Consider the following 25,614-nt stretch of genomic DNA (forward strand, 5'->3'; position numbering starts at 1 on the left):
TTTGACTGTGTTCAAATTAAACCCCAGGTGGAGCTTGCTGAAATTAATATTTTTGGGCCATAATAGGGTCCTTTTAAGCACTTGTTTTCAGCACAAAACTGTGCTTTCTTTCTTTGGACATCATATATATCCAGTTTTTAGTATTTGGTCTGGAAAAGCTGAAGAATCAATTCATAACACGAAAAAGGCAATTTTATCCCCAAGTAAATTTTTCCAACAGCACATAAGATTAGGATGACAACACTCCAACACTCCAGTAATAATTAGTCATCACATCTTAGCAGAACATAGTATAATAAAACCTATTTTTCTAAGATTTTTGTTTATCTTTTTTCTTTTCAATATCACATACTTTAGATTGCCTCTTTATATCAGATATTACTGTTTTTTTTTTTTTTTTTCCTTCCAGATGCTTAGAGGTTAGGAAAGGATTTTATTTCTTTTGATTCCTCTCCTGGGAAAAGAATCTACCAGCTTGTTAGTTTCTTCAGTACTCCCTATATAACAAAAAGTGGCATATATAGAAGGCCTCATTTTCTTTTCTTAGCTCTACTCCAAAGATGCTGTGAGCACCTGCAACTTCTTTGAATTTCCTTGGATACTGCAGGTGTTCAGCATCTCTAAGGACTGAACATACTGGGACCAAATAAATGTGAGAAGCTCATACTGGATCCATGGAGCTAATAAGGACTGTGAGTCCTAAAATAGCAGTGAACTTATACCACCAAAAAGAAGTATTTCTTCCAAGTGAACACATCAAGAAAGATACAACTTGTTAGAAAAATACCTTGCTTCCCTCTCCTTGAATGGCCATTTTCACAAGCTCTCATTATATTTTGCAGATTGAAACAGAGTAAGATTTCTTCCTACTCACATCTGAATCTCAGTCCGATTCGAATGACTACTACTGTCACTATGCAATTAATGTATTTTCTGTTATTCTGCCCACCAAAGTTGCATTCTCTCCTTCGTTAATGTTGTATTTTATTATTTATTTGTTGTCCTTTTTTTCTGTGCACTGGTAGTTAATGATGTTTTATATATGTTGGAAAATTCTAATAAAAGCACTAGAACTTAGAATAGAAACTTTTATCTTTTTTAATTGATGGAAAATCTACAAGTTTAATTAGGCAACCCATTGAGATAAATGCATCAACAAATAAATTTCCCACTCATGAATGCAGTACAGCCAATGAGAAACTGCCCAGCAAGTTTCAATTCACTTGGGTACCAAGGTATTTATACCCAACACATTTGGGCCAGATAATAGCTTTCTAATACAACCCATGGATTACAGAGTGAACCCCAGCAGAGCAGCTGATTCTTAAGCACTGGGAAATCTCCCACTGGATTAGAGCACACACATTTTTTCTTTCAGAGTGACAGGAGAACAAGTGCATGCCAGGAATGCCCGAAGGAAGAAGGGGTTAATACAAAACTGCTCTTTGCAGGTAGTTACTATCCAGGCTCTTCTCCATTGAACTATAAATAAGCTGGTCGCAAAGACCTGGAGAACAGGGAAGAAAAAAGATCCTATTTAGACTATGAACCTCTTGTTTATGGTGCAGGTTATTTTTATGTTTATGCTATGCACCATCTGAATCCAGAAAAGAAAAAGGCAAGGCTAGTCTAAGACTGCTGACACTAGCACTAGAAAAAATTGAGAAGGTACAATCTTGTGATTAGAGATATCAAGGGGTATTGATACATAGGATAATGGCTTAAAAAGAAGAAACACAAAAATTATTTAAAAATAATAATCACATAATACGGGTCATAACTTTTATAATAAAGCCAGATGTTCAACATTCTTTAATAACTGACATAAGGAAGCAATAGTATTTATAAAGGAGATATTTATTTCTCATGATTCAAAGAAGCATTGCACTTTTTACTTTTGCAGCTGAAAAGCAAACGGTGTACTTGAGGAATCAAAAATAACAGAAAAAAAGTGAGGAAACAGCAGTATCAGTTCAGAGTTTTCAGCCTATCTGCAATTTGCTTCCACTTAAAAACACGACTGTTTCTTCAGAGCAATAACTGCATAGCATCTGGGGGATTTCACGGGATCAAATAACTTCACAAGTCCAGACCAGGCAATGTTGTCCTGTAAAATGATATACGATTGAAGTACATAAAAATGTGTTTGACTTAAAAGCTAAGATATGGTAATAGGTCCACATTTTGAAATACAAAACTGAAAAAAAATTATCTTTAATGCAAAGCAGGAAAAACACTTATCTAACAAGCAAATCACTGCAACTTTGTTGTTTAAAAAAGGATACCTCAAACAGGATGTATTTTAAAGTTATTAAATTATTTCTGGCACTATTAGCACCCCCTTCGTCAATAAAGCTTTTTTTTTTGGTTGAACTAGAGCAAAGAAATTAAAGATCAAGTCCTACTCATTTTATTCAGCACATTCTACTACTGAAGCTAATTAACTGACTTTTCAAATGAATCAGGCCAGCTGGATCTGGTCTTCATGTTGCATATGGCTTTTATCATTTCTATTTTTTCTTCCTAAACACATTTTGTGAATCAACCAGTACAAGATTAAATCAATGCATATATTACATTTAGAAAAGGTAAATTAGTGCTAAATGCAGCAAGTCTGATCTCCTGTCTTGGAAATCATACAGATCTCTGTGTGATTTATAACTGGTTGGCATTTGGGAAAATACATCATTATTTAAATATTTCAAATTGCCTCTCTGTAAAAATACCAGTTAGAACAAAAGCATACATTTACTACAGCTCAGTTGTTCCAAGTGCACTGTGGCAGAGAATAAAGTGAGTTTTTACTTATGATAAAATGGAGTTGTTAAAATGAAAGGTTTATGGTGGAAAAACAGAGCTATTCACATGAATGGGTTTAAACTTTATTTTAAAATTTTGACTGTGGCCCAGAGCAGAAGGTGGAAGATACTACCATTTCCTTCTAGCAAATTATTATTTGTTCGAAGAATATTTACCAGTGCAGAGAAAGTATGACTGCTGATTCTGAGCTAATCAGGCCAAGTTCAAAATTAGTGTCAGAAGAAACATTGTAATATGAATCATGATGGAGTAAATGTAGTAGCATTTGCTTATTATATCCCAGGTCTATACTTGTAAAATATATCCAGACTGTATATTAGTCAAATATACCTCAGTTGACCCATACAGTTGGAAAAAGTGCACCCTCTCTCATCATTGATCTTAATTAAGAAACAATAAAAGGAAATCATAAACATTTTGGACAAATTTCAAAATTTCTTGCATTATATATTCTACAAGATATTAATTGGAAGCTCTAGCATGTACAGAACAATGTTTGTTTAGTATTTCCAATATTCTTTTTAATTATTAAATATCTCAATATGTTGTATAAGAAGAGATTTCTTGCACATTTAATTAATTTATTTTTTACTGTCTATTGACTAGTAATTACCATACAATTAAAAGAACATAAACTTTATTGTTGCTGCTTTGCTGAAAATAAAAACATCTGCTGGGCATATGTTTATACTAAATGGAATGAATGCTTATACTTTTGTAAATATGATGAGAATAATAATTCTGCAACAGAGACTTTTGGTCTATACTGTAATAAATTGTCTGAAATAGTCTAATTTCACTGATGTAGCCTTTAGGTATCATAAAATATAATGCAAAAATACCTGCTCCTTGAGGTAGCAAAGACGATCCAGAAGTATCAAAACCTCTATGCAGGGAGCCAGAACAACCTTCAACTGAAAGAAAGATTAAATACAATAATGATTCTGGGAAAGAGAAACAATACACTTCCAAACGGCTATACTTCCACAGAACAATTCCAGGAAGGCCAATCATTTTCCAGTGGCTTTGTTGTACAAATGTCACCTTGGCAATTTTCCCTGTGGGATGGACATCTTCAAAACAGATCATATTAAAGATCAAAAATACAAGGAATTCCATAAAGCCAGGAAACTACGTTATTTAGTTGGTTTTGAGACACTGTCCAACAAGAAAATGATACTATATGAAGCAGAACAATTTTAAAGAGGGAAATAATGAATTTTAATAAAAAGAATTTTTATGAAATAACAGCATGGAGACCAGTCTAGGTTTAAAAGGAGACTGACATTTCATTTTCCAGGGTAATAGTCCCTCTTGAAAAAGAATCTTCCATGTGCTTGCTTTATTATTTTACTGACACCTAATATAGTTTTGGAATAGGATATGCTCCAAAATTTGGAAGGGGAGCTGCTTTGTTTTTGAGATTGCATACCACTGTGTAAGACAGTCCATCTCCGCATAAAATTTAACAGGGCTTTGTTCTAGACTAGCACATATATACAAGGTAATAGTATTAATCCTATAATTTTTACCATATTAAACGCTTCAAGCTCATTCATTCTGTCCTTGTATTTTTCATAGTAATCCATTATACAACTGTCTGGGAGCTGCAAGGGATTAAAAGAAAAAGATATCAGTTATTCTAGTTACTTTTTCAAGAGAACTTTAAAATGAAATATTCTTTCCTAATTGAAAGTCACACTACAAAATGAAATCCATGTTTTGTTTTTGAAATTAGCACTTTCCTAAGGTTTATAATAATTTTCCAACAGCAGTTTTTCAGTTCTCATTTACAATAACTGTTCTTCAGACTACATTTTGCAATGACATGAAATACTGAGATACATTTATTATTCAGAAAGCTCTAGCCATTCTTAAATGAGTATTACACAGTAAAGTGGAGATAACATTCTCATATCCTTTTCCATATATCTTATCCCCTCCTCACCTTGGTCCCAAGAGATTTATTTAAATAGCTGCAGAGTGGATTCTGATGTGAGAGTAACATGCTTCAGTCAGGGCTCCTGGATAGTATTTCATATTACAAATATTACCTACTATCAGAGTTTGGAAATATTTTGTTTCTCTGTGCCTCAAGTTACCCATCTTTAAAATAAAACTTTCGCTATTTACTTTGAACTACTACACGTTCCCCTCTTTTCCCAATCACCTGATCCAACATTGCCAGCACTGCCACTATGACTGTAAATGCTGTGGTTTGGGGCTGAATTTGATATAAAGGCAGCTCAAGATCTCAACTAAGCCAAATACCCCTTCTCTCTTCAGCCCTTAGTGGCCAGGGCACCACCACAGGTAGCTAGACCTATGACCACAACGGCTTGTCACAACGCATGTTCTCTGTAGGGCAGCCAGACCACAACATTTTCCAGTTTTCAAAGGCCATGATGTAGCTACTCTTCTGCTGTCCACAGTCCTGGATGCTAAACAAGACAGTTGAGCTGGCCACTTGAGGAACCTGTCAGAGGAGCAGGAAGGAGGTTTACAATGTTATTGGTGATGGAGGCTGCTGGAGAGAGCAGAGCTGAAAGAGCCTGATGTACTTCTTCAGTACTGGGACTATGCAGTATATCTACTCTGCTGAGGCTGTGGAAAGAGCTAGTCCACAACTTAGCAGAAAAGTAACGATACTGACAGACATGTAGACATGGCACTTAGGGACTTAGTTTAGTGGTGGACTTGGCAGGATTAGGTTTACAGTTGGACTCAATGATCTTAAAAGTCTTTTCCAACCTGAATGACTCTATGAGTCTATGACAAAAGGCTAGGAAAGCTGAAGTGTTTAATAAATTTTTGCACACTTTCATTAAAGGAGTCATCTGAGAGCATGTAGCTAATCCAGTGCAAAGAAGTAAAATCTCAGCCTAGAATAGGGAAAAAACCTAGAAAACATTTCTACAAATTGTAAGGTTTCAAATCAGGTATGTATTATGAACTTCATCCTAGGACAGCCAAGAAGAGAATGAAGTGACATCAGAACTATTACTCATTGTCACTGAGCAGTTCTCAAAGATGGTATGTCAGATGGCTAGTAGATGTATGTCTTTTATTATAGAGCAGTCAGTTCAAATTCAATGCACTGAAAAAATGGAAAAAATAAAGAATTTAACAACACTGAAAGATAAGCAGTTGAGTAATAAACCACATTAATTTGTCAAGAACAAATCACAAGTCGGTCTACTCTGCTTGTAAGGAGGGTGAAAGGATTCACGGCAGTGAAAAACAACTGGTTGTCATATATTTTGATTTCAGCAGGATTTTTCACACCATTTCACACAACAATGTCATATGCAAATTTAAGAAATAAGGTTTAGATTAATGTATTATAAAGCAAGTGAAAACTTTGAAGGACCATAACCAGAGAGTAGTTATTAATGAGTCTTTGAACAACTGAAAAGACCTGCTGACTGGATGTCCATTACAAAATGCAATGTTTTCGTTAAGAACTCAGACAATAGAACAGAAACCACATTAACTAAGTGCAAATGTGCAACAGGAATTTCCAGAAATTGGAGCATTGCTTAGAAAATAAGTTTGAAATGCTGTACAGAAAAGCAGAAGGCACTCAGGCAGAAATAATCAGCTGTTCAGAATGGGGAACACCAAATGACAGTCTGGGAGATATAGCAGATCACAAGCTGAGCAACTGCAAAAAAAAGCAATCACCATTCTGTGACATGTATGGTAGAGCAGCCTGCAAAGCGCAGGAAGTAATCCTTCAATTCTGCTTGGCAGTAGCAAAGCTCTAGCTGGAATACTGCATCCATTTTTGGGCATCAGATTTCAAAGAAAGAAATAAGCTGTCTGAAAAAGCCCTGAGAGAGAAGAGAGATCAGAGATCTAGAAAACATGACCTATGAAGAAAGAGTGAGAGAACTGGAACTGATCATCCTAAATTAGAGAAAATTGAGAGTGGGCATAATAACAGTTTTTACAAGGCTATCACTAAGAAGCAGGGAACAGTTTCTTCACCGTGTCTATGGTGGATAGGATAAGAGCTATTGGGCTTGCATTTCAGGAAAAAAAAAAATCAGCCAAAAACTTGAAGAAAATTTCTCTCTTTGAGGTTAATTAAGGACTGGGGAGGTTGTCAGTCTCCATCACAGAAAGCTTTAAGAAGATTTGACAAGTATTTTTCAGGAATGATGCAAAATTCTAACTCTTCCTTAAAACAAGGGGATGGGTTAGAAAAACTTTTGTAGTCTTTCAGTTGTATTTTTTTAATTTAGAAAGTGCATTTTCCCAGCTACAGAGGCAAGGTTGAGTAGCTGATCTTGCAGTACTAATGTGGATTAATGGGACTTTTTTGGTCTTCTTGCTATTTTATTTTCAGTAAAGTTGTGCAAATATCTGAGGGTTTTTTTCTCTCTTCCCCTCTAAAGAGTAAAACCAACTAAAACATATCAGTCATGAGATAAACAAAATAGTTTATTTAACCTCTGCCCTATAAACTTTTCATTTCAACTGAGAATTAAAAGGGTTTTAGTATAATGGATTTTTGAAATTACAGGCTATTTGGAATTAAAATACAAAGATCTGTATTTGTAAAAATGCAATTGTGAAACCTTTCTGGTTTTGCTTCCTTTATGTTCTCCATTTTTCAACTTGAAGCATTCAAATTAAATGAAAACAAGCTGTGAAATGCTTAACAAATAAAAAGCTGGGTCAAAAATGTCTCTTGGATGTTGCCATACTCAAGTACTGAGCATAAATGCTTTTTCACTCCCTCCTTGCTTACTACACATTCTGACTGAACGCATTCTGCTGACATGGATAGATTAGGTACTATTCCAAACTCTGCATCAGCTAAAAGTTTTGTGAGTGGACCAGTTCAATGCAACATCCCAGCTGTAAAAGAAAGAATGCATCCACGAAAAAGCATTGATACAAAAAGCATGAAAAGGGTAACCGGTAGCTAGCTATGTGGTCAATTTATTGGAAGAAGACTAAAATCCAGACAACACTGGCTTTGTCTGAAACTGCAACAGCTTGCCAGCTGGATTCAGTTCTTAAAAGGTACCCAAAACAGTCTTCATCTATCCTTCCAGTGTGAAGTAAGAGTAAATTATTGCTTGCATTTTCATGAACAGAGTTGTTCCTACACATGCAAAGCAAGCCCCATTTGGCCACTGGAGCTGTCCATGCAACTGTTCTCTATGCAGGGTTGCCACACATTTGTGTATTAAAAATAAAAATTTAAATATATACACTGAACTTTTTTCTTACATTATGATGCTGATCCTGTGAACTTATGGTCTTAGTGAAAATGCACAAAAAACCTTAAATACATATATCATGCACTTGTTTTAGTAATGATTCTGCACTCAAAGATCTAGCTTATGCTACTGATTCAAGTAACCTTCAATACATATAGAGAGGATTTGGCTAGTATTTCTTTGCTGATTTATCTGCAATGTCTCCTAGTCTTTATCAGGTTGTGAACAAAAGCACCTCATCTCTTTGCACCGTGATGGTGGTGCATGCTTTCTTTAAACTAATTTCTTTGTGGGTTGGTATGGCTGCACAAGTAGTTGAAACAACTAATAGGAACTGGAGGGCACGAAGTTCTCCATTGACCTAGCTATAACCATAGCATATGCTGGAGGTGGCACTGAAACTATACAATAGGCCAGACTCATCTGTCCTGAACACTAGGAGACTGTCAACAGAGCCCTGAAAGCACGTGAGATACCCCATGCCTGAGCACACCCAAGTTAGACTGCAATCCCACAAACATGCCGGTTGAGCATGTTCTGAAAATAAAATATTCAGGCACAAGGTCTGTGACAATTAGTGATACCGCACTGAACATTCCTCCAGAGAGTATTTTTTCAGACTTGTGTCTTTCCCTAGACTAAGAGTATTTTGACTGAATGGAAGTCTCCTTTACTGCCCAGTGCTGCACACGCCCTACAAAGGAGACACAGAGACTCAGGATGCTGCTCCACAGCCTGTTTAAACAGCTGCAATTCCTCTTTGCTGCCTCAGAGGGACTGTTTTCCCCTGCACTGACCACGCATCTCCATGTTTCCTCTCTGTTCCTGTACCAGCATTACCCTGAACATTAGGAAGAGTACAAGAAAGCAGTAAGGCAACTTGTTTAGCAGAGCAGTGCCTTAGGTCAGTTCAAAACACTTGGGAGACCATACCACACAGAAACTTTTTTACAGTTTTCCTGTGACTAAGGAAGCTAAACATAATGTAATGTAATATAGTGTAAAATAATGTAAACCAGATAATTAAATTACTAAGAAACTTCAGTTTAATTAGAACTTTGTTTAAAATGCATTTCAAATGAATGCAATCTATATTATTTATGACTATATCTAATTGAAATAAAAGTCACATCTCTTAAGATTCTTTGTCAGACTAAAATGTTATGCTACCATAATTGGGATAGTATTTTCTCTGTTTGAAAAACAAATATACTTGAAAACAGCATTATGCACATACACTTTATAGGCTGTAATACAAATGTTACCTGAGCTTCCTTCAGTATTTCCCTGACTAACATATGAACCAGGAAATCTGTGAACTGAAATTCCTTCTGTCCAAGAAAATAGTTGAGCAATTCAACTCTTGAACAATTGTAAAATGCATGAAGTGTGTAAATTCAGTTAGTGCCTTCATTTTTTGTCTGTTTAGGCTCATTTAATTGACTTATTAGAATTCAGGGGAAAGTGGAGAGTATTATTTTGGCTTTGGCTCCATGTTTGCCCAAAGGCTGTCCACAATAAAAAACATCAAAATTAGAAATAATCTTAGCAAAGACCAACCATTTTGAGATATTCACTGTCATTTAAAGATATCAACACTGAATTTGGTGTCGGGTAGACATTAAGATTATAAGAAATCTCAGACTAAGTGTTCCTCTTTTTTCCAGTTTCCACAAAAATTCACCTTTTTAGTTCCCAGTATAGCTGTATATATTCAGGTTAGTTCATGTCTTAATGTATTATACAATTCCACTACTGACAGTTCCTCAATCCTAAGTATGTGGTTTTTCAATGCTTTTTAAAACAACAGTAAAATTAAGCCACACAGTGAGATTCTTCCTCTTACTTCCCTTCATTCGCAAACTGCATTTTATGATATTCCACTAGTCATTGCTGAGGAGATACAAGTCAAGGGACACTGTGGTAAGCTAACAGAAGCACATCCTCATTTACCCAATGTTCTCTTCTCTGTCTTACTGAAATAAGTTGTTGTAAAGAATTATCTTGTATGAAACACTGACCAAAACAATGGCTGCATTTTTTTCCTATTCAGCACATTGATCATTGTATCTGTATTCATTATATCAGTAGTCAAATATTCAGGTAAGTGTGGAAACAGGAGGCACTATGTGATCTACAGAAGCTCAGAAAGATTCAGTGCAGATCCCACAGGACACGTGGCACAATCTTAATGCACTACCAGTTACAACATGTCTCTTGTTCAGTATCACCCCAGGGATGACTTCCTATAAGCACTGTAGTTTGGGAGGATTAAAGTGGTGAGGGTTGTAACATATTATGTCAAAGTGGGCATTTTATTAAATTCATAACAGAACACAGTTCAATGATGTTTTTAAAGAAACTGACAAATGCCAGAGAAAGGGGAAGGTGCTCTTAAATATTTTGTCATAGCAGAAGGGCCAGTCACACTCTTTTCACAGTAGCAACAGTGTTGTCTACCTTAACATTTAACTTCCAAGAAAGTAGCTTCTTCCAATGCAATTTAGCTGACAGAAATAAAAAAAAAAATAAAATAAAAATTAATATATATATATGTATAAAAAGATACTGTCACAAACCCCATCAAGTTCTCAGAAAACAATCTGGTGGAGCTTAGCATTCTTCCAAGAAATCTACTGGAAAACAAAATTGATTTAGCTCATTGGTATCTCAAAGAGCACACACTAAAAAAAAAAAAGGAAATTAGGAATTTGCCAGTAATAATTCTCTAGTTAAGACTCAGTTTTCAGAAATGGATAAACATTACAGATGAGAAATTAATAAAATGTTAAGCCATCTGAATTTAGGAAGCAAAAGAAATCCATTTGGTTAAAGAGTTCATATTGGTGCTGAATTTAAGCCTAGAAACCTTTCACTCAACTGATCCTCTGAGATAGGTTTAGAGAATGCCATACTCCTTTGGTCAAAATCTTGTGAGGTCAGTAAATCAGAAATTCATATGAAAAACTACTTTTGCGTGCAAAAATTTAAACATACCATCTGTAGTAAAGGTGAAAGAAGTAAAGAGCACTCTATTAATTTAGAATGTTCTCACATGGCCGTGGAAGCCTTACTAAGCATTTTCTAGGAAGGATGGCACTGCCCAAACACCTTGTTTTATAAAAGTGCGGCTTTCTAAATACTGTAATGCAACCTATCCTGACAAGCTCCATAAGGACAGAGGCATTTTCTCTTGCACCAGGCTCACTTGATCATTTAATTACAACATTGCTTGTCAATGATGTGCACAGAGCACAGTGTCTCTTAATTATATGGTTTAAAATTACGAAAAAACATGCAAAGCACTCAAAGTTCAACATATTTTGACACAGTTGTGTTCAGTGAATCAGAAGAACATTAAAACATCTGAAGCACAGCTGGTGTAGGACCAAACAAGGTAATATATGTGATAAATTGCAAATGGTACTGTATGAGAAACACAGATGTGGAAATAGGAAGGAATATCCTCAAGGCCTACTCACCATTACATGAGTAGAACATGATTAGGGACTAAAACCGGGACATCTCATGACACAGGTTGGACTGAGAGCCAACATGGGGGGACAGGGCTTCCACTTGCATGTTCCTCAGAGGGACTACAAAATTTGTAACAGCTTGTCAGATGGCTTCTGGTTTGGTGTGGAAAGGGGGGAAATGTGATCTTAGGGATGGATCCCAAGAAACTCAAGAGGTGTTTCCAAACGTTTTTCCAGCCACTAACTGTGAAGTTGTCTGCAATGTACATTTACCACTGCATTTTCACAAAGCATTTATGGAATCAGGACATCTGAGTCTCTTAGAAGGAGTTTTTGAAAGTCCCATTTTTAAGTTCTTGGCTTTACAGGGTTTTAACTAATCTAACTTCCATCTAATACTACAGGAATCTGAACAAAGCAAATTGGAACTATTTTTGTATTAATTTTAAAAAGAGCACTATTATCACATAAATAAATGCAAGCAAGCACAGTATAATTTATGTCTGCTGAAAATTTATTCAGGACTGAGCCCAATATATTAAATATAGATGTAGCTAACATGAATAACAGCCTCATCTTAAAATAAGAGAAGACATCTCCTTAATTCATGTTCACTCTGCCATCTGAGCAATTATAAAGAGGAAACATATATTAAAACTGCAGTTCTAAAAAAAATAAATCACAGAAACCTGTAATACAACCATATTTATGCTTGAACTATAAAACCAGTTATTTTAAAAATTAACATATCCTTACTTTATTTTTTAAAAAATCAACAGATTCAATTATTTTATTATTGTCTTAAAAACTCACACATTTGTCTTTATTTTTTACTTAATAGTTATAGCACTGAGGGATCGCTCAGCTCAGCTACTTAGTTTTCAGGCTTTACATGTATGCTAATGCTATTGGTAGGCTTTTGTGTCATCAAAATGAAAGCAAAAAGTCATATATGCATGCTCCTGTGTTTTCTTAAAAAGTATCAGTTTTAAAAAATCACTACTGTTATATGTGACATATATCAACTATTCACACTAGCTATATAAAAATGTTCAAAGACATAAGAAAAAAATATTGTCTGATAAAAAATAACCAATTAGTAAAACAAAAATTGTATTTTCACACAAATGCTGATTTCAGTATTATCTACTAGTTTTACCACTAAAAATTAAATAGTCCGGGGTTTGCAAAAACACCAAGTCAGTGTAGCAAAGGGAAGTAATTTAGGAATGTCAGTGAAACTGAATTACTAAGCCCAATGTGTATCAGATATCTTTGGATTTATATGATTATATTAAAAATGAAAGCATAAATTATATAGGAAAATGATTACTTTATAAATGAATGATACATACTATTTTCAGTGATTCTTATAAAAATAAGACAAAGTTATATAAAATTAGTTATTAATTATAAATATACCTAAAAGTTTTGGTTATTGTAGAGGAAAAAAAGCACTAACACAATTATTTAATTAAATATACTTCTAAATATGTAACCTTTGCAAAATATACAGGACAATATAACATATTGTCCTGCCTAGCTGCCTAGCTGCATCAAGGCTTTGAAATATTTTGAGTCTAACATTGATAGACATAATATATCAAATATCAAAGTTGTTTAAATTACTAAAGATGATAAATGAGCATTTTACAGAACATGAGTTTCTCTTACTGTGTTATTAGTGTAAATGCTACTGTGATGGGTACGATGCCTCACAGAAGGGTCTACTGCCCTTTACTGACCCACCAGCTGAGACCTGACAGTTGTAAATCTTTTTGGGATGCTCTACCTGAAGCACAGGATCAGAAAAAGACAAATGGGCAGCAGCTGTTTCTCAGAAGTCTGGTCAGCAAACAGGGATAGTGGAAACAGAGCATTAACCATCTGTTTATTATTGCAGACCTCATCTCAGGTTGTTAGGTGGGGCACTTGGCAAATAAATGACTTCTTCTGCGGGAAGAGCCTTAGCAACTTCAGGTTATGCACAGACACTAGATTGTTCAAAACTGAAATACATCAGTCATGGGAGACTGAGAAGTTTGGTTAAATAAAACCAAGTAAATCTGCAACAACACGCTCCTCGAGAGGAACAGAAACTTCTCTTTGTGTGTGAAAGCCTAAGGTGACCCTACCTCTGAAATTGCTATTGTATCTTCCCAGCGTATGTCTGCATCTGAAAGGGTTAAATGATTTGGGAAGTATTCTAAGACAAAGTAACTAACTTATACCCTATAAGCCCATAGCAGTAACTATAGTGTGAATATTGCAGTAGATGAAATCAAAGTGACTAATAGCTTTTCTTTGCAGATGTGTCAGGAGTGTTTCCAGCCCTGCATATCTTCGTGCAATCAGATGTGGCATTAAATAGCATTCTCTCCTTATTCCCAGACTGCACTTTACGTGAATCCTGGCCAGCTTCTCTTTCTTTGTTAAACAGCTCCACCCTCTGAGGCTCTCACTTACCGGCAGAAATGGATCCTAGCTGGGTCATAGATAACAAAGTCTGCCAGACACACATCCAGGCCTCAGCCTTGTAAACACTTTCTCCCTTTAATCACCTTAAATCCAGGCCCTATGAAACATCTTTTGCTAATCTAATCCAATAAGTACACGACAACAGGCAAGTTTTGTTTTGTTTTGTTTTTTTTTTTTTTCTTCAAAGACTCTAGAAACACATAAATACTTATACAAGGACGTTTTTCTGTGACAAGGCCATTTGTAGCACTTACTGTCTTAAGCAGCAACCAAATGTATTAATAAAGAGGCTTCATTTTAAATCCATCTGCAAGATGGCTACAAACAAAGCTTAAACATGTTCTGCTGGAGAGGAATGAGTGATTGCTCTTGCTGTTTGAAAGAAACAAGGCTAACAAGTGTAAGAGTGACCAGCTCCTCTAGAAGGAACAGGCTTCATTCTCTTGAGAATCTCACATACATGCCAAATTAAGTAAATCAGTGAATAAAAGGGAAAAGAAATAACGGAATCATAGAATAGTTTGGGTTTGAACGGACCTCAAAGTTCATCTGGTTCCAACCCCTCTGCAATGAGCAGGGCCCCCTTCCCCCAGCCCAGGTCACTCACAGCCCCGTCCAGCCGGGCCTTGGACACTCCCAGGGAGGGGGCAACCACAGCTGCTCTGGGCACCCTCTGACAGTGCCTCACCACCCTCACAGGGAAGAATTGCTTCCTTATACCTAATCTTAGTCTACCCTCTTTCAGTTTAAAACTGTCACCCCTCATCCTATCCTTATACTCCCTGATGAAGAGTCCCTGCCCAGCTTCCCTGTAGCCCCCTTTAAGCCCTGGGAGGCCGCTATAAGGTCTCCCCAGATCCTTCTCTTCTCCAGGCTGAACAACCCCAACTCTCTCAACCTGTCCTCATAAGGGAGGTGCTCCAGCCCTCCGATCATCCTCATGGACTCCTCTGTACCCACTCGAGCAGGTCCATGTCCTTCCTATTTTGGGGGCCCCTGAGCTGAATGCAGTACTGCAGGTGGGGTCTCACAAGAGCGGAGTAGAGGGGGAGACTCCCCTCCCTCGACCTGCTGGCCACACTTCTCTTGATGCAGCCCAGGATGAGGTTGGCTTTCTGGGCTGTAAGTGCACACTGCTGGCTCATAGTCAGTTCTCCATCCACTGCTACTCTGAAGTCTTCTCCGCAGGGCTGCTTTCAATCTACCCATCACCCAGCCTGTATTTGTGTTTGGGATTGCACCAAACCATGTGCAGGACCTTGCACTTGACCTTGCTCAACTTCATGCGGTTTGCACAGCCCCACCTCTCCAGCCTGTCCAGGTCCCTCTGGATGCCATCCCTGCCCTTCAGTGTATCAACCACACCGCACAGCTTGGTGTCGTTAGTAAACCTGCTGAGGGTGCACTCGATCCCACTGTCCATGTCACTGACAAAGATGTGAAACAGCACTGGTCCCAGTACTGACTCCTGAGGAATGCCACTCAGCACTGCTCCCTACTTGGACATCAACTCTTTGAGCGCGCCTGTCCAGCCAATTCCTTATCCACTGAGCAGTCCATCCATCAAATCCATGTCTCTCCGATATAGAGACAAGGATGCTGTGCAGGGCAGTGTTAAAAGCTTTTAAAAAAACTTTTTTGTTTTCTCTCTTCTGATAAAATTTGTCCCATACCTACCTGACACTGAATGCTCTGCCCATAGAACATGGAGTGCATAGGAACAGAGTGAGCTATGACAAAGAAAACAAGCAGGAATAAAGTATCACCTTCATGTGTATTGAGACCAATTACTGAAGCCCTGTGCAGGAATCCGTGGCCCACAAAGCAGTTCCACTAGTTCTGAAGCTAGAAGCAATATAACCATACCTATGAAGCACCAAGCTCACAATAAAAGACCTCTGTCTGCCCTCACAAAATGAGAATATTTTGTCAGACATTCAGTAATCATAGGTGAAGAGATGGGTGAAAGGAATGGTCCTGTACCAAAAGGCTAAAAAAAATAGTTAATTTGTATCTAAGTGTTTAATCTGGACTTGACAGGCTCTTCCACACTGAAAAGAAATACAATTGAGGAAATTATTTTGACTAAGGTAACAGGAAACTTCAGTCCCTGAACAGTAACTTGTAACAGTGAATGGCCCTAGGTGATTAATAAATACTACTTTTTTTGTAGAAACACTATTTTACTATTTTGTCTCACTCTAACTCACTTCTGATTGACAATCTTTTCATAAAGTGTCTGGTTCTTACTTCAAATAAGCAAAGATCTTCATATCTACTTCACAAATTAAAGACTTGTTCACATGAAGAATTGGCAGGATTTAAAAACTTATTTTTACTGAAAAACAATAGCAAAAATGAACTTACTGTTTGGATATTTATACCTGATAAGTGTCTTCATCTGTTCTATATTTAGAGAAAGGCATACGCTTACAAAAATTAGTATCAAGGCAGGTTAGGTGTTTTATGCACTTGCACTCTATCCTGCCTCCACATTTGTCCAGACAGGAAAAGGAATGGCTTGCACCAGGGCTACCCCCTGATCAGGAGCAGAGGCATTGCTATGTATAAAGGAAGCAGCTGTGATGCTCATCATGAGCCACGGGTTTGGAAGGATGTTTATGTCCCACAGTGCAGATTCAGCCACAGTGATCAAAAACATTGATGACTTCTCCGTACATGCCAAGTTACGAAACCCTGGCAGTGACTCCGCAAAACTTAGTGCCACTGCCCCTTAATTCCTAGCACATTTATTATCATGCAGAGATTAAACTCTCCTCAGTTTTCTGATAAGCACAGTAAAAGACCCAAGACTTGCAGTTGTTATGGCTTCTGTTTCTTAGAAAGTATTTTTGCACATGTAAACCAGAGACTTTTATGAAAAAAAATTTTTCTCATAGTTCTCAGGTTGTATTACACAGTGTTACTAAGTTTTAGCTGTTTTTTTAACATCACCTAAAAAAAATCATGCATGAAGACAACGATTGCCTCCATTTTTTTGTGAAAGAGGGGAACATTTTGGATTATTCTGGAAGTATCCTTCATATATGTTTACTTTTGCCTTATATTCTTCCCAAGGCATCAGTTTTTGGCCACTGCCGGAGACAGAGCAGACATTTGGTCTATGCAGCGCAGCTGCTCTTTTGTTCATTTTTAAAAACAGAGCTAGAAAACAAATTCTGCATAAATTTCTCCTTGATTTTTGTTGTCTTTTGAGAGCAAATGTTTAGGCTTCATCACATTTTTAGCTATGTAAGTATTTTTCTTCTGAAGAGAGGAATTTAACACATTCTCCAATATTGTGTAGATATAGTGCTGACTCCACCATGAAAATTGCAGTGTCAGAACCACTGTTGAGAGAGCAGTAACAACTTTCCTCTCAGTAGTATCAAAATATCACAGTTTTGTGTTGCTGCAGATTTCAACATAGGGGAAATAAAAAATAATATTATTTGGATCAGCATAAAATTCAGTCTTCAGTATGCAGCCAGCTGTACACAAAAATGAGGAGAAATATAAGCAAAAATGAGAATTTACTTGAATCAAATCTTTAGCAACCACAAAAACATGTGAAACTTGAAGTAGTGTTGACAGACATCTTTCTCTCAGGGTAACTTGCATTTGTCCAGACCCTTTCTAGCAAAAGGCACTGCATCTAAAATCAGACATACTGAAACAAAGTTTCTGTGCTTACTGGCTTCAAAGTAAAGAAGGTACAACTCTCTACCAGCACAGTTTATTCAATGATTTAGTAAACAGATTATTGCACAAACAATTCACTACTACTTTTGGGTGATCATACACAAACTGAGGAAGACTCCATTTCAGTAGTTACTTTCAGCTGGGGTAAATGCCTGATGTTAGTGCCTATTTACACAGAAAAGCAAACAGGTAACTCAATTTGCAAACAGATTGAAATAAAATCCTTTAAAACAGGGTGAACTTCAGGAAGAAGTCTTTTTCTTAATGCTGTAAGCATGATTCCAAAGTCATTAGCATTTACTTGTTTATTTGGTTTTGCATTTTTCTCCTAGTTCATGGTTTGATGTGCCTGGCAAATTTTAATTTGACATTTTGACTACAGATTTTAGGCATTGCTTTACCAAACACTACAACATTTACTGGAAATATTTTACAAACTTGCAAGTCGCACTTTTTTCTTTGTTTTCTACTACATTTAAAAATAATCAGTCTAGTAGTCTCTAGTGTCTCCACTGCACAACTTGTTCTCACTTAGTGGTTGTGATCTTCACACAGTCATATACCATGCCTAATGCTATGTTGCCATCTGTTGACCAATTCAGCATTTGTAGCATTAAGACAAGACATTCAAGAACATAAAAAATCTCTGGAAGATTTTATAAGTTTAAATCTCAATTCTGTATTTACTTTTTTTTCTCTATGTAGGAAAGTTGTTTAAAAATCTTAATATATTTCCTTAACATTTATCAATTTAAAGAAAAAAAAAATAGGCTTTCAAAGATCTTCAAAGGCTACTGAAGGAGACTGTCTAAAGGCTAAAATAAATTGGAAATACTTTGGGAACTAAATTGTAAGAGAAACATACTGCATGGATGGAATTGCCTGTCTTGCTATAACGTTACATTTTTCAGTTTCAAAAGGTGTCCAAATGGATCAAAATAATATTTCTGCAGAAAAAATGAAAATAAAAAGGGGTCAAAGTGTTTACTATGTGATTCATTATTCATGTTTTTTTGGACCACTTTCAGTATAAACTTAAGTACAGACAAAAATGTAACATGTTTGTATAGGATAGTATTTCATCTGGATTTAAAAGGGTGTAAGAGTCAGGATGTATAGTATCAGCACAGACAAGAAGTTCTTCATGCCTGCTTCACTCGCCATCTGAAAAGTGTATTTACCTCTAAATGACAGCATGTATAAAATAGAGTATATATTACATTTTTTTGCTTCAAAGGAGATTTGCAGGATTAATTTCAGAAATACTGCAAAGGCTTAAAAAAAATTCTCATCATGAGCACCGTGTATAAAAAAGGACTGGTTTTATATAAAGTCACTAGAATAAAGTAATTTTAAGACAAAACCTTTTAAATAATTTATACACAGAAGTCAATTTCCAAAAAACCTTTAAAAAAACCCAACTTCGATACGTTTTTTCTTGACTATAGAAAAATAAGTATGGATTGGCTGTATTAATAAAAATGGGGATGCTTTATATTTATACAGCAACATATAAACTAAATCAACTCAGTGGTTTAAACTTTACATTGTGGTGCTGACTTTAAGAATTTACATGGATATAAGAATTTCGTGCAGTCTCTATTTAGTGACTCACCTTTGAATCATCCAGTTCCAGCTTTTTCAGAGACTTTCTGATATAATCTATGAAGGAGGATGATTTCGAGAATGTTTTTCCAACATGTCGATCACTGCAAATACAGCACTGAGATGCAGACTTTCATACACCCAGTAACAGAAATTTACATGTTTTAAATTACATTTTTAATTCAAGATAAATAAATTAGTTGCAGAGCTACTACTTCCAAGTTAGTAACAATTTTCCTTTTTCCAACTTCTACTTAAAACAAAACAAGCTAGCTAATACTTGAAGAAATTTCTAGATATAGCAACTGTACAATTGTACTATGGTTATAGCAAGGTTATTATTTTACCTAAAAATTTAAGAGTTAGTTGAAGGTTTCTTTTAGTTTCTCCCCTAATATTTTTATTTCCCTATATGAATGACAAAATTCTTATTTCTGCTGACAGGTATTTCCTACTATATTTCTACAAAACTTCTATAATTTACTATAATGCTGCTGTAATTTATTTACCATCAACCACTGGACTGAGCAAATGCCAAGTTGGAGTAAAATTTCACTTTTGCTTGTTACCTTGTGTTCTTATCCTTGTAATTTTTTTTCACTAAATGATGCCAGAATTTTCTCCTGTTTACAACTAAATGTCCTGCTTTTGAAGCCAGTCAAAAATGTGGGTTGTTTCAGAAACCATGCTAGAGTAATGCATGAAAACTTCAAAAAAACATATAGGAAGACTGAATCCTATCAGGCCACTTACATTTTTTCTCTTCTCTGTGTTTAAAATATCTTGGAGAAACAACATGTAAAGTTTTTGTTACTCTGAATTTGCTTTCTTGACTGTGTCCTGATGTAATTCCTCTTCCAGCTGTGCAGTGTGGGAGTTACATTTTTGGCCACAGTAGCTGTTTGTGAGTATTCAATTACTTAAGAGGAAATACACTTTCCCCCTTGTGAAATACTAAATAGAAATATTTTCATTTAAAACTTTTTCCCCTCTTTATCCTTAGTAAAATACGTTTATCCTTAATTAAGGATCAAGATTAACATCTACTGAGGTCAACAGAAAGATGTCACTCAGAGGCAGTTCTAATCCTGTTTAGCTGGCAGGTATCCCCACTCACTGAGAATCAAGAGACATTTATTTTTAAAGAAAGAATGAATTTTTGTAGTCATATTTAATATTCAGATGCACTTAAACATTTGGGCTGATGCAGTCTGAGGGTCAGTTAATGATGACTCTGTTATGTCATTCTTTGGAAGACAGACACCTGTCCTAATCACACACTACTGTGGAAAAGATATTGCCTGGGTCTGGCTGGGGTGGAGTTAACTTCACAGTAACCTGTGCAGTGCTGTGCTTTGGATTTGTGACTAAAACAGTGCTGGTAACACACCAACGTTTGTGCTATTGCCAAACAGTGATTTCACAGCATCAAGGCCGCTTCTCCTTCTACCCCCTAGGGAGTAGGCTAGGGATGCACAAGAAGTGGGGTGAGACAGCAGGGATAGCTGACCCAATTGGACCATAGGGATATTCCATACCACATAACTTTGTGCTCAGCAATAAAATGGGGGTGAGTCTTTCCAAGGTAGCCATTGCTTTTATTTCAGAAGTATAATCTTAAATACTTTCTCCTAATTATGTTTACTTTAACAAATGATATATATTATCACCCATTGCACACTTTTTTTTTTTTTATTTTACAATTTAGTAGTCATGGATTTATGTGTTATATTTTATGTAACTTTAAAATAAACCAGCATTTCTTCTTTCAGGAATTTGATCTTCTAAAGGGTAAGATGTTTGGCTCTACACCTAGGAAAAGACTTGGGGATATCATCTGTATATTATAGATTGGGAATATTTTATATCAGGAGTATACTTCTAAAGTGAAATTTCTGTTTTTGCCCATCTCCCATGCATTGGTCCATACTGTGGACTAGGATCAGAGATCAAAAAAAGGACTATTTTCAAATTAAATTAAACTGGAAGGTGTACTTCTGGATGTGTTCCAAGTGCTACCAGGCATACACTCTACAGAATTAGAAACAATCTAATCCAGCTAAAACTCCAGAAGAGAGTATAGTACAGATATCAGGTTCTCGGCAGCAGCAGCATTCCAAATCCCATCCTTGAAGGGCACAGTACTTGCCAGTGTGGGCACAGGCAGTAATTAGCTCTTCACAGCCATGCCAGCCATTGGGCCTTTACAGTTTTTCACAGGACAAATGGAAATGTCTTTTTGTCTTCTGCAGTATTAAAGTTGCCAGGACCTCTGCATAACAGAGTAGCCCAGTATTGTGTTAACTTTTCAGTGAATTTGCTGTCAGTTGTCTGGTGAAGATATGTTTTACCCATGTATCCAGTACCAAAGAGGACCTATTTCAGCTATGGGTAAAGGAAGGGCAATACATTTGTGATGTGGATTTAAGATAAACAAATCTATCCTGCATATTCATACCAATATGTATATACAGTCTGATGAGACTGATTCTTACACCCTTCTGCTTTCTAAGAAATACTTCCTCTACAGAATAGAGGTGGAAGAGATTCAGGTGTTTGTTTTGTATTCTGTGAATTCAGAGCTTCCTACCTTTTGGTGACACCATAAATTTCTTCTATAATAACCTGAAGAACAGCTCGATAAAACAGTGATTCTGTAGGTAGCTGCAAAAAAAATTTATAACAGCAAGGATTTAAAATCGGCATTTAAATTAAGATCAGAATAACAAAACCAGTATTGGCTTCCTTAACTACTTATTGGCTTGTATTCTTTAGTCAGTCCTAACTGGTTTAAGAAGACAGTTTACTAATGTTCTTACATACAGTTAAAATTACATTTTTGGGTCAGAATCTAACATGACCATGAATGCAAGGAAAAAAAAAAAAAGAAACCCAAACTCTGAAGTAAAAGTTCAAAGGTTGGCGGAGGGAAAAAGATTCATGATCCAAATTCTATTATGCAAAAAAAACCCAAACCAAAACAAAACAAAACAATTAAGCTATTTTAAAGACAAAAGGAGTAATTCCCTAGCTGAATCACCACCATACACTGTAGTCTGAACCATGCTGAAAGTACTATGCCCATAAAAGCAGAATACACTGAAAATTTCATGTCTTTGTGTATGAAAGATCTGTTTGCATAAAAATTGTTGCCAATTAAAAATTCAGGATCAAATACATTTACAGTAAAAGACTACTGGGGCCAGTGGGTTTACACATGGAAAAAAGAGGTCTCTCAACCTTGCCTTTTTAATATTTGCACAGTTGTCACCCACCATCCCTGAAAGGATAACTTGCACAACAATAATTCAAAGTATTCACAAGGAAAAAATATACAGGGATTAAAAATTAAAATGCTGGTGTTTCTAACAGGTTCAAACTTTTGTCATAACAGTTGCTATTTTTACATTAGTTGATAAAACACTGGTATAGAGTGATCCAAACCAGGGATATCAGAAGGACATTTGTACTGAATTTATGTATTAGCTGAAAGATAGTGAAAGAAGTTAGGAAAGGTAGTTAATGTCTTAAATTTTAAGCTGTGCATTGTTCCCAGACTCTTAATCGTCAAAAGAAAACAGATTCACTAAGTACAGTCACAGCAATAAAAATGTGATTTCATGATGATACATGCTATCTATCAGGATTTGATATAGTGTATGTTAGTATTTTAGATTTCAGAAATGCAGAAGTTCAATAAAAGGTCATGTATTAAGAGCATTCAAGGGGGAAAAACACATTTTATCTTAGAATGGCTAAAATAAACAATATTACTTACCATTTGGCCAACTGCAACTCGCTCCAAAGCCTTTAAGAGTGGAGGAATTAAATTGCTGATATGTTTATTCCTTATCAGAACATTTTATAAACACATTGTATAAAAGTCAGAGGAGATATTTTAAAAGATTAATGGTGTGACATAACACAAGCTTGCACACTTTCAAGTGTGCACCTTTAGGGACTCATAATCAGTTCATTCCTGTAATTCTGGTTTATTTATAGGAGAAGCAACGATAACCAACTGTATGGAAATAGATGCATGCAAAATTTGTTTGTTTTTCTTAGTATTGTAAAAGAATTTCAGAGGTTTACTTTTTGTAAAAGTGCTAAAAAGAAATGCATTTTTCTTGAGTCTGTTCCTACCTAAACACAAATAAATCACTTTGCATATTCAACTATTTTAAAGTAAATATTAGTTCAATGTATCATGTCTTTAAATACTTTTAGACCCTAGTATTCAGATAAAATTAACTTCCACATGTAAAGTTAAATAAAATAAAAACTTCAGAGGGACTGCAGCTTAAAGTGCTATGCATTATCTTTCACTAGATTCTTCATACCATAAACTCAGGTATAGGTGCGAGAGTATCTGATTTTTATGATCCATGTGATAAAGAATGACAAATAATTAGATGCATGGAATATTTTTCCACAGTTGAAAATATACTGGGCCTACAAAAATTTCAACTGACTATTAAAGATAGTAGTAGAAATGACGATAAAAATTCAACAAATTATCAGACACCACAACAAATTAGATAGCAAACCAAAAATGCCTCACCACTTATGGGTCATCATCACCTTTAGTCCCCAGACCCCAGTACAGCCAACAGGACTGCTTGTTTCTGAAACACCTACTTCTCCTTCTAGTTTTAGAACTGACCCTGTATTTCAGACTGTTTTTCAAACACAGTCCAAGTAGTTGCAGTTCCTCCCTTTCATAGCTTTTCCCAACTCTCAGGTTTAACTTTTGCTGTATAATCTATAGCTCTCATACCAGCATATATATGCTGCTGCTTAGAAGATGGATGTGGGTTCTAACAAATACTGTAAGGGTCTGAAATTGACACTCTTGTCCAGAACCTTTGGCTCTTGGCACTTAAACCAATTTGAATGACATGTACGAATGACTATCGGTAATAATGCTGAATATCACTGTTCAGTGGACTCAGTTTCCCCTTAGTGAGACATTCCCCCAAGGAAGATGGGTGCCCAGCTGCACTGCACTATCTCCATTGTATCTTCGACAAGGCAAGGAAAAGCCTAGTCATGAAAAACGCATAGAGAATTACAAACATAATAACAGTAGAAATATCTAGTGACACAGGAGAACTCTGCCTTTCATGAATTTTTAAACAAAAAAAAAGGTTTTAACTGCCAAACTGCCGTGATTTCTGTGGAATCTAAAATAGAAATATATGGCACGATCAGTCCTGTCTCTTGGGGGTGATTTGCTTACAAAATTTATCTTCCTACCATTGTTAAAAACAGCCCAAACTTCTTCTTTCCAAAAGAAATGGAATGGGAAAGAAAATAGCTAATGTGTCAGCTGAGGAAGAATTGATATTGTATGACACTGACAAGAAAAAGAGAAAAGGCAAATCCCTTTTATAAAGCGGTTTTTGTGATAAGTTTTACAGCAACGTCTTTAAAAGGAACAATTTTTTTCTTGTACTTTGCCAAGGGTAACATGTTTAAGCTTTATGAATACTAAACAACTGTCCTCCTATGCCTCCTCCTGATAGCATTTAATTATCATGTTAGTTCAAGTTTACATAACCTTGATACGTTAGTCTATACTGAGTCTTTAGTCTACACTGTTCTCTGTAACAGAGCTACAGAGTCAGCAGCAGAGGCTAGCCAGAATCTTATGTGATTCATCTTGATACCAGAAATTAAAAATTAATAGAGGAAAGAAATAGTGGTCTTCTAACTGAAACAGTGGTTGAAATTTTCAGTACATATCTGTTTTTTCAAATTAGAAAACAGTTCATCATCCTGACTTGATGAGGTTAGGTCTTTAAAAGCACTTCATCTCTTGGTGCAAAGTTAAAAAGATGTTTCCAGTCTCTTAAGCCACATGGATGTTAGAGTTCTTCTGGTTTTTGGAATAGGCAGGTTTGCTTAGCTTTTAAACAGTCAGGACATTCAATATTATGAATCATGAAGGTGTTGGGGGAGTTACTGATTGAAATCCTTCTACAGTTACCTTGTTCCCCACTAAGTCCTTGGCCAGGAACTATTACCCTGAGGGGCTACCTTCTTTAGGTTTCAACAGAGGTTTGGCCTTTCTGTCCACTTTTAAAATACATTTCTGTCAATACTCATTTTTTCATGCCTTCAGCAAGTATAAAATATATAAAGCTGGAAGGTCAATACTATTTTTTTTTAGATATAATTCATCATGCTTACAACATAAATGATGTTATTCTGTAGACTCTTGGATTAAAGTCATGGCTCTAGGATTAGAAGCCAAAAACAATGAATCCTATAACATCTGGATAAAGCTCTCAGTAGGA

At 36.0% G+C, this 25,614-nt stretch overlaps 1 protein-coding gene across 3 annotated transcripts in view; it reads right to left on the bottom strand.

The window, feature by feature from the left end:
* Positions 1 to 1,839: 1,839 nt before the first annotated feature.
* The window catches only part of METTL25 (methyltransferase like 25), a 63,986-nt gene continuing 40,211 nt past the window's right edge, over positions 1,840 to 25,614 (bottom strand). For 2 of the 3 annotated variants that reach the window (XM_042792258.1, XM_032999796.2), the window contains exons 7-12: positions 23,094 to 23,123; positions 21,906 to 21,979; positions 19,326 to 19,419; positions 4,353 to 4,427; positions 3,663 to 3,734; positions 1,840 to 2,107 (exon numbers count right to left, since the gene is read on the bottom strand). In XM_042792258.1, coding sequence (XP_042648192.1) covers positions 2,009 to 2,107; positions 3,663 to 3,734; positions 4,353 to 4,427; positions 19,326 to 19,419; positions 21,906 to 21,979; positions 23,094 to 23,123 — 444 coding nt within the window. In that variant the 3' untranslated portion in view covers positions 1,840 to 2,008. Of the gene's footprint in view, positions 2,108 to 3,662; positions 3,735 to 4,352; positions 4,428 to 18,446; positions 18,658 to 19,325; positions 19,420 to 21,905; positions 21,980 to 23,093; positions 23,124 to 25,614 lie in introns of those variants that run through there. The other variant, XM_042792259.1, reaches the window with a different exon arrangement.

Source organism: Tyto alba, unplaced genomic scaffold, assembly GCF_018691265.1.
Source record: "Tyto alba isolate M040663 unplaced genomic scaffold, T.alba_DEE_v4.0 Super-Scaffold_2, whole genome shotgun sequence".
Taxonomy (NCBI): Eukaryota; Metazoa; Chordata; class Aves; order Strigiformes; family Tytonidae; genus Tyto; species Tyto alba.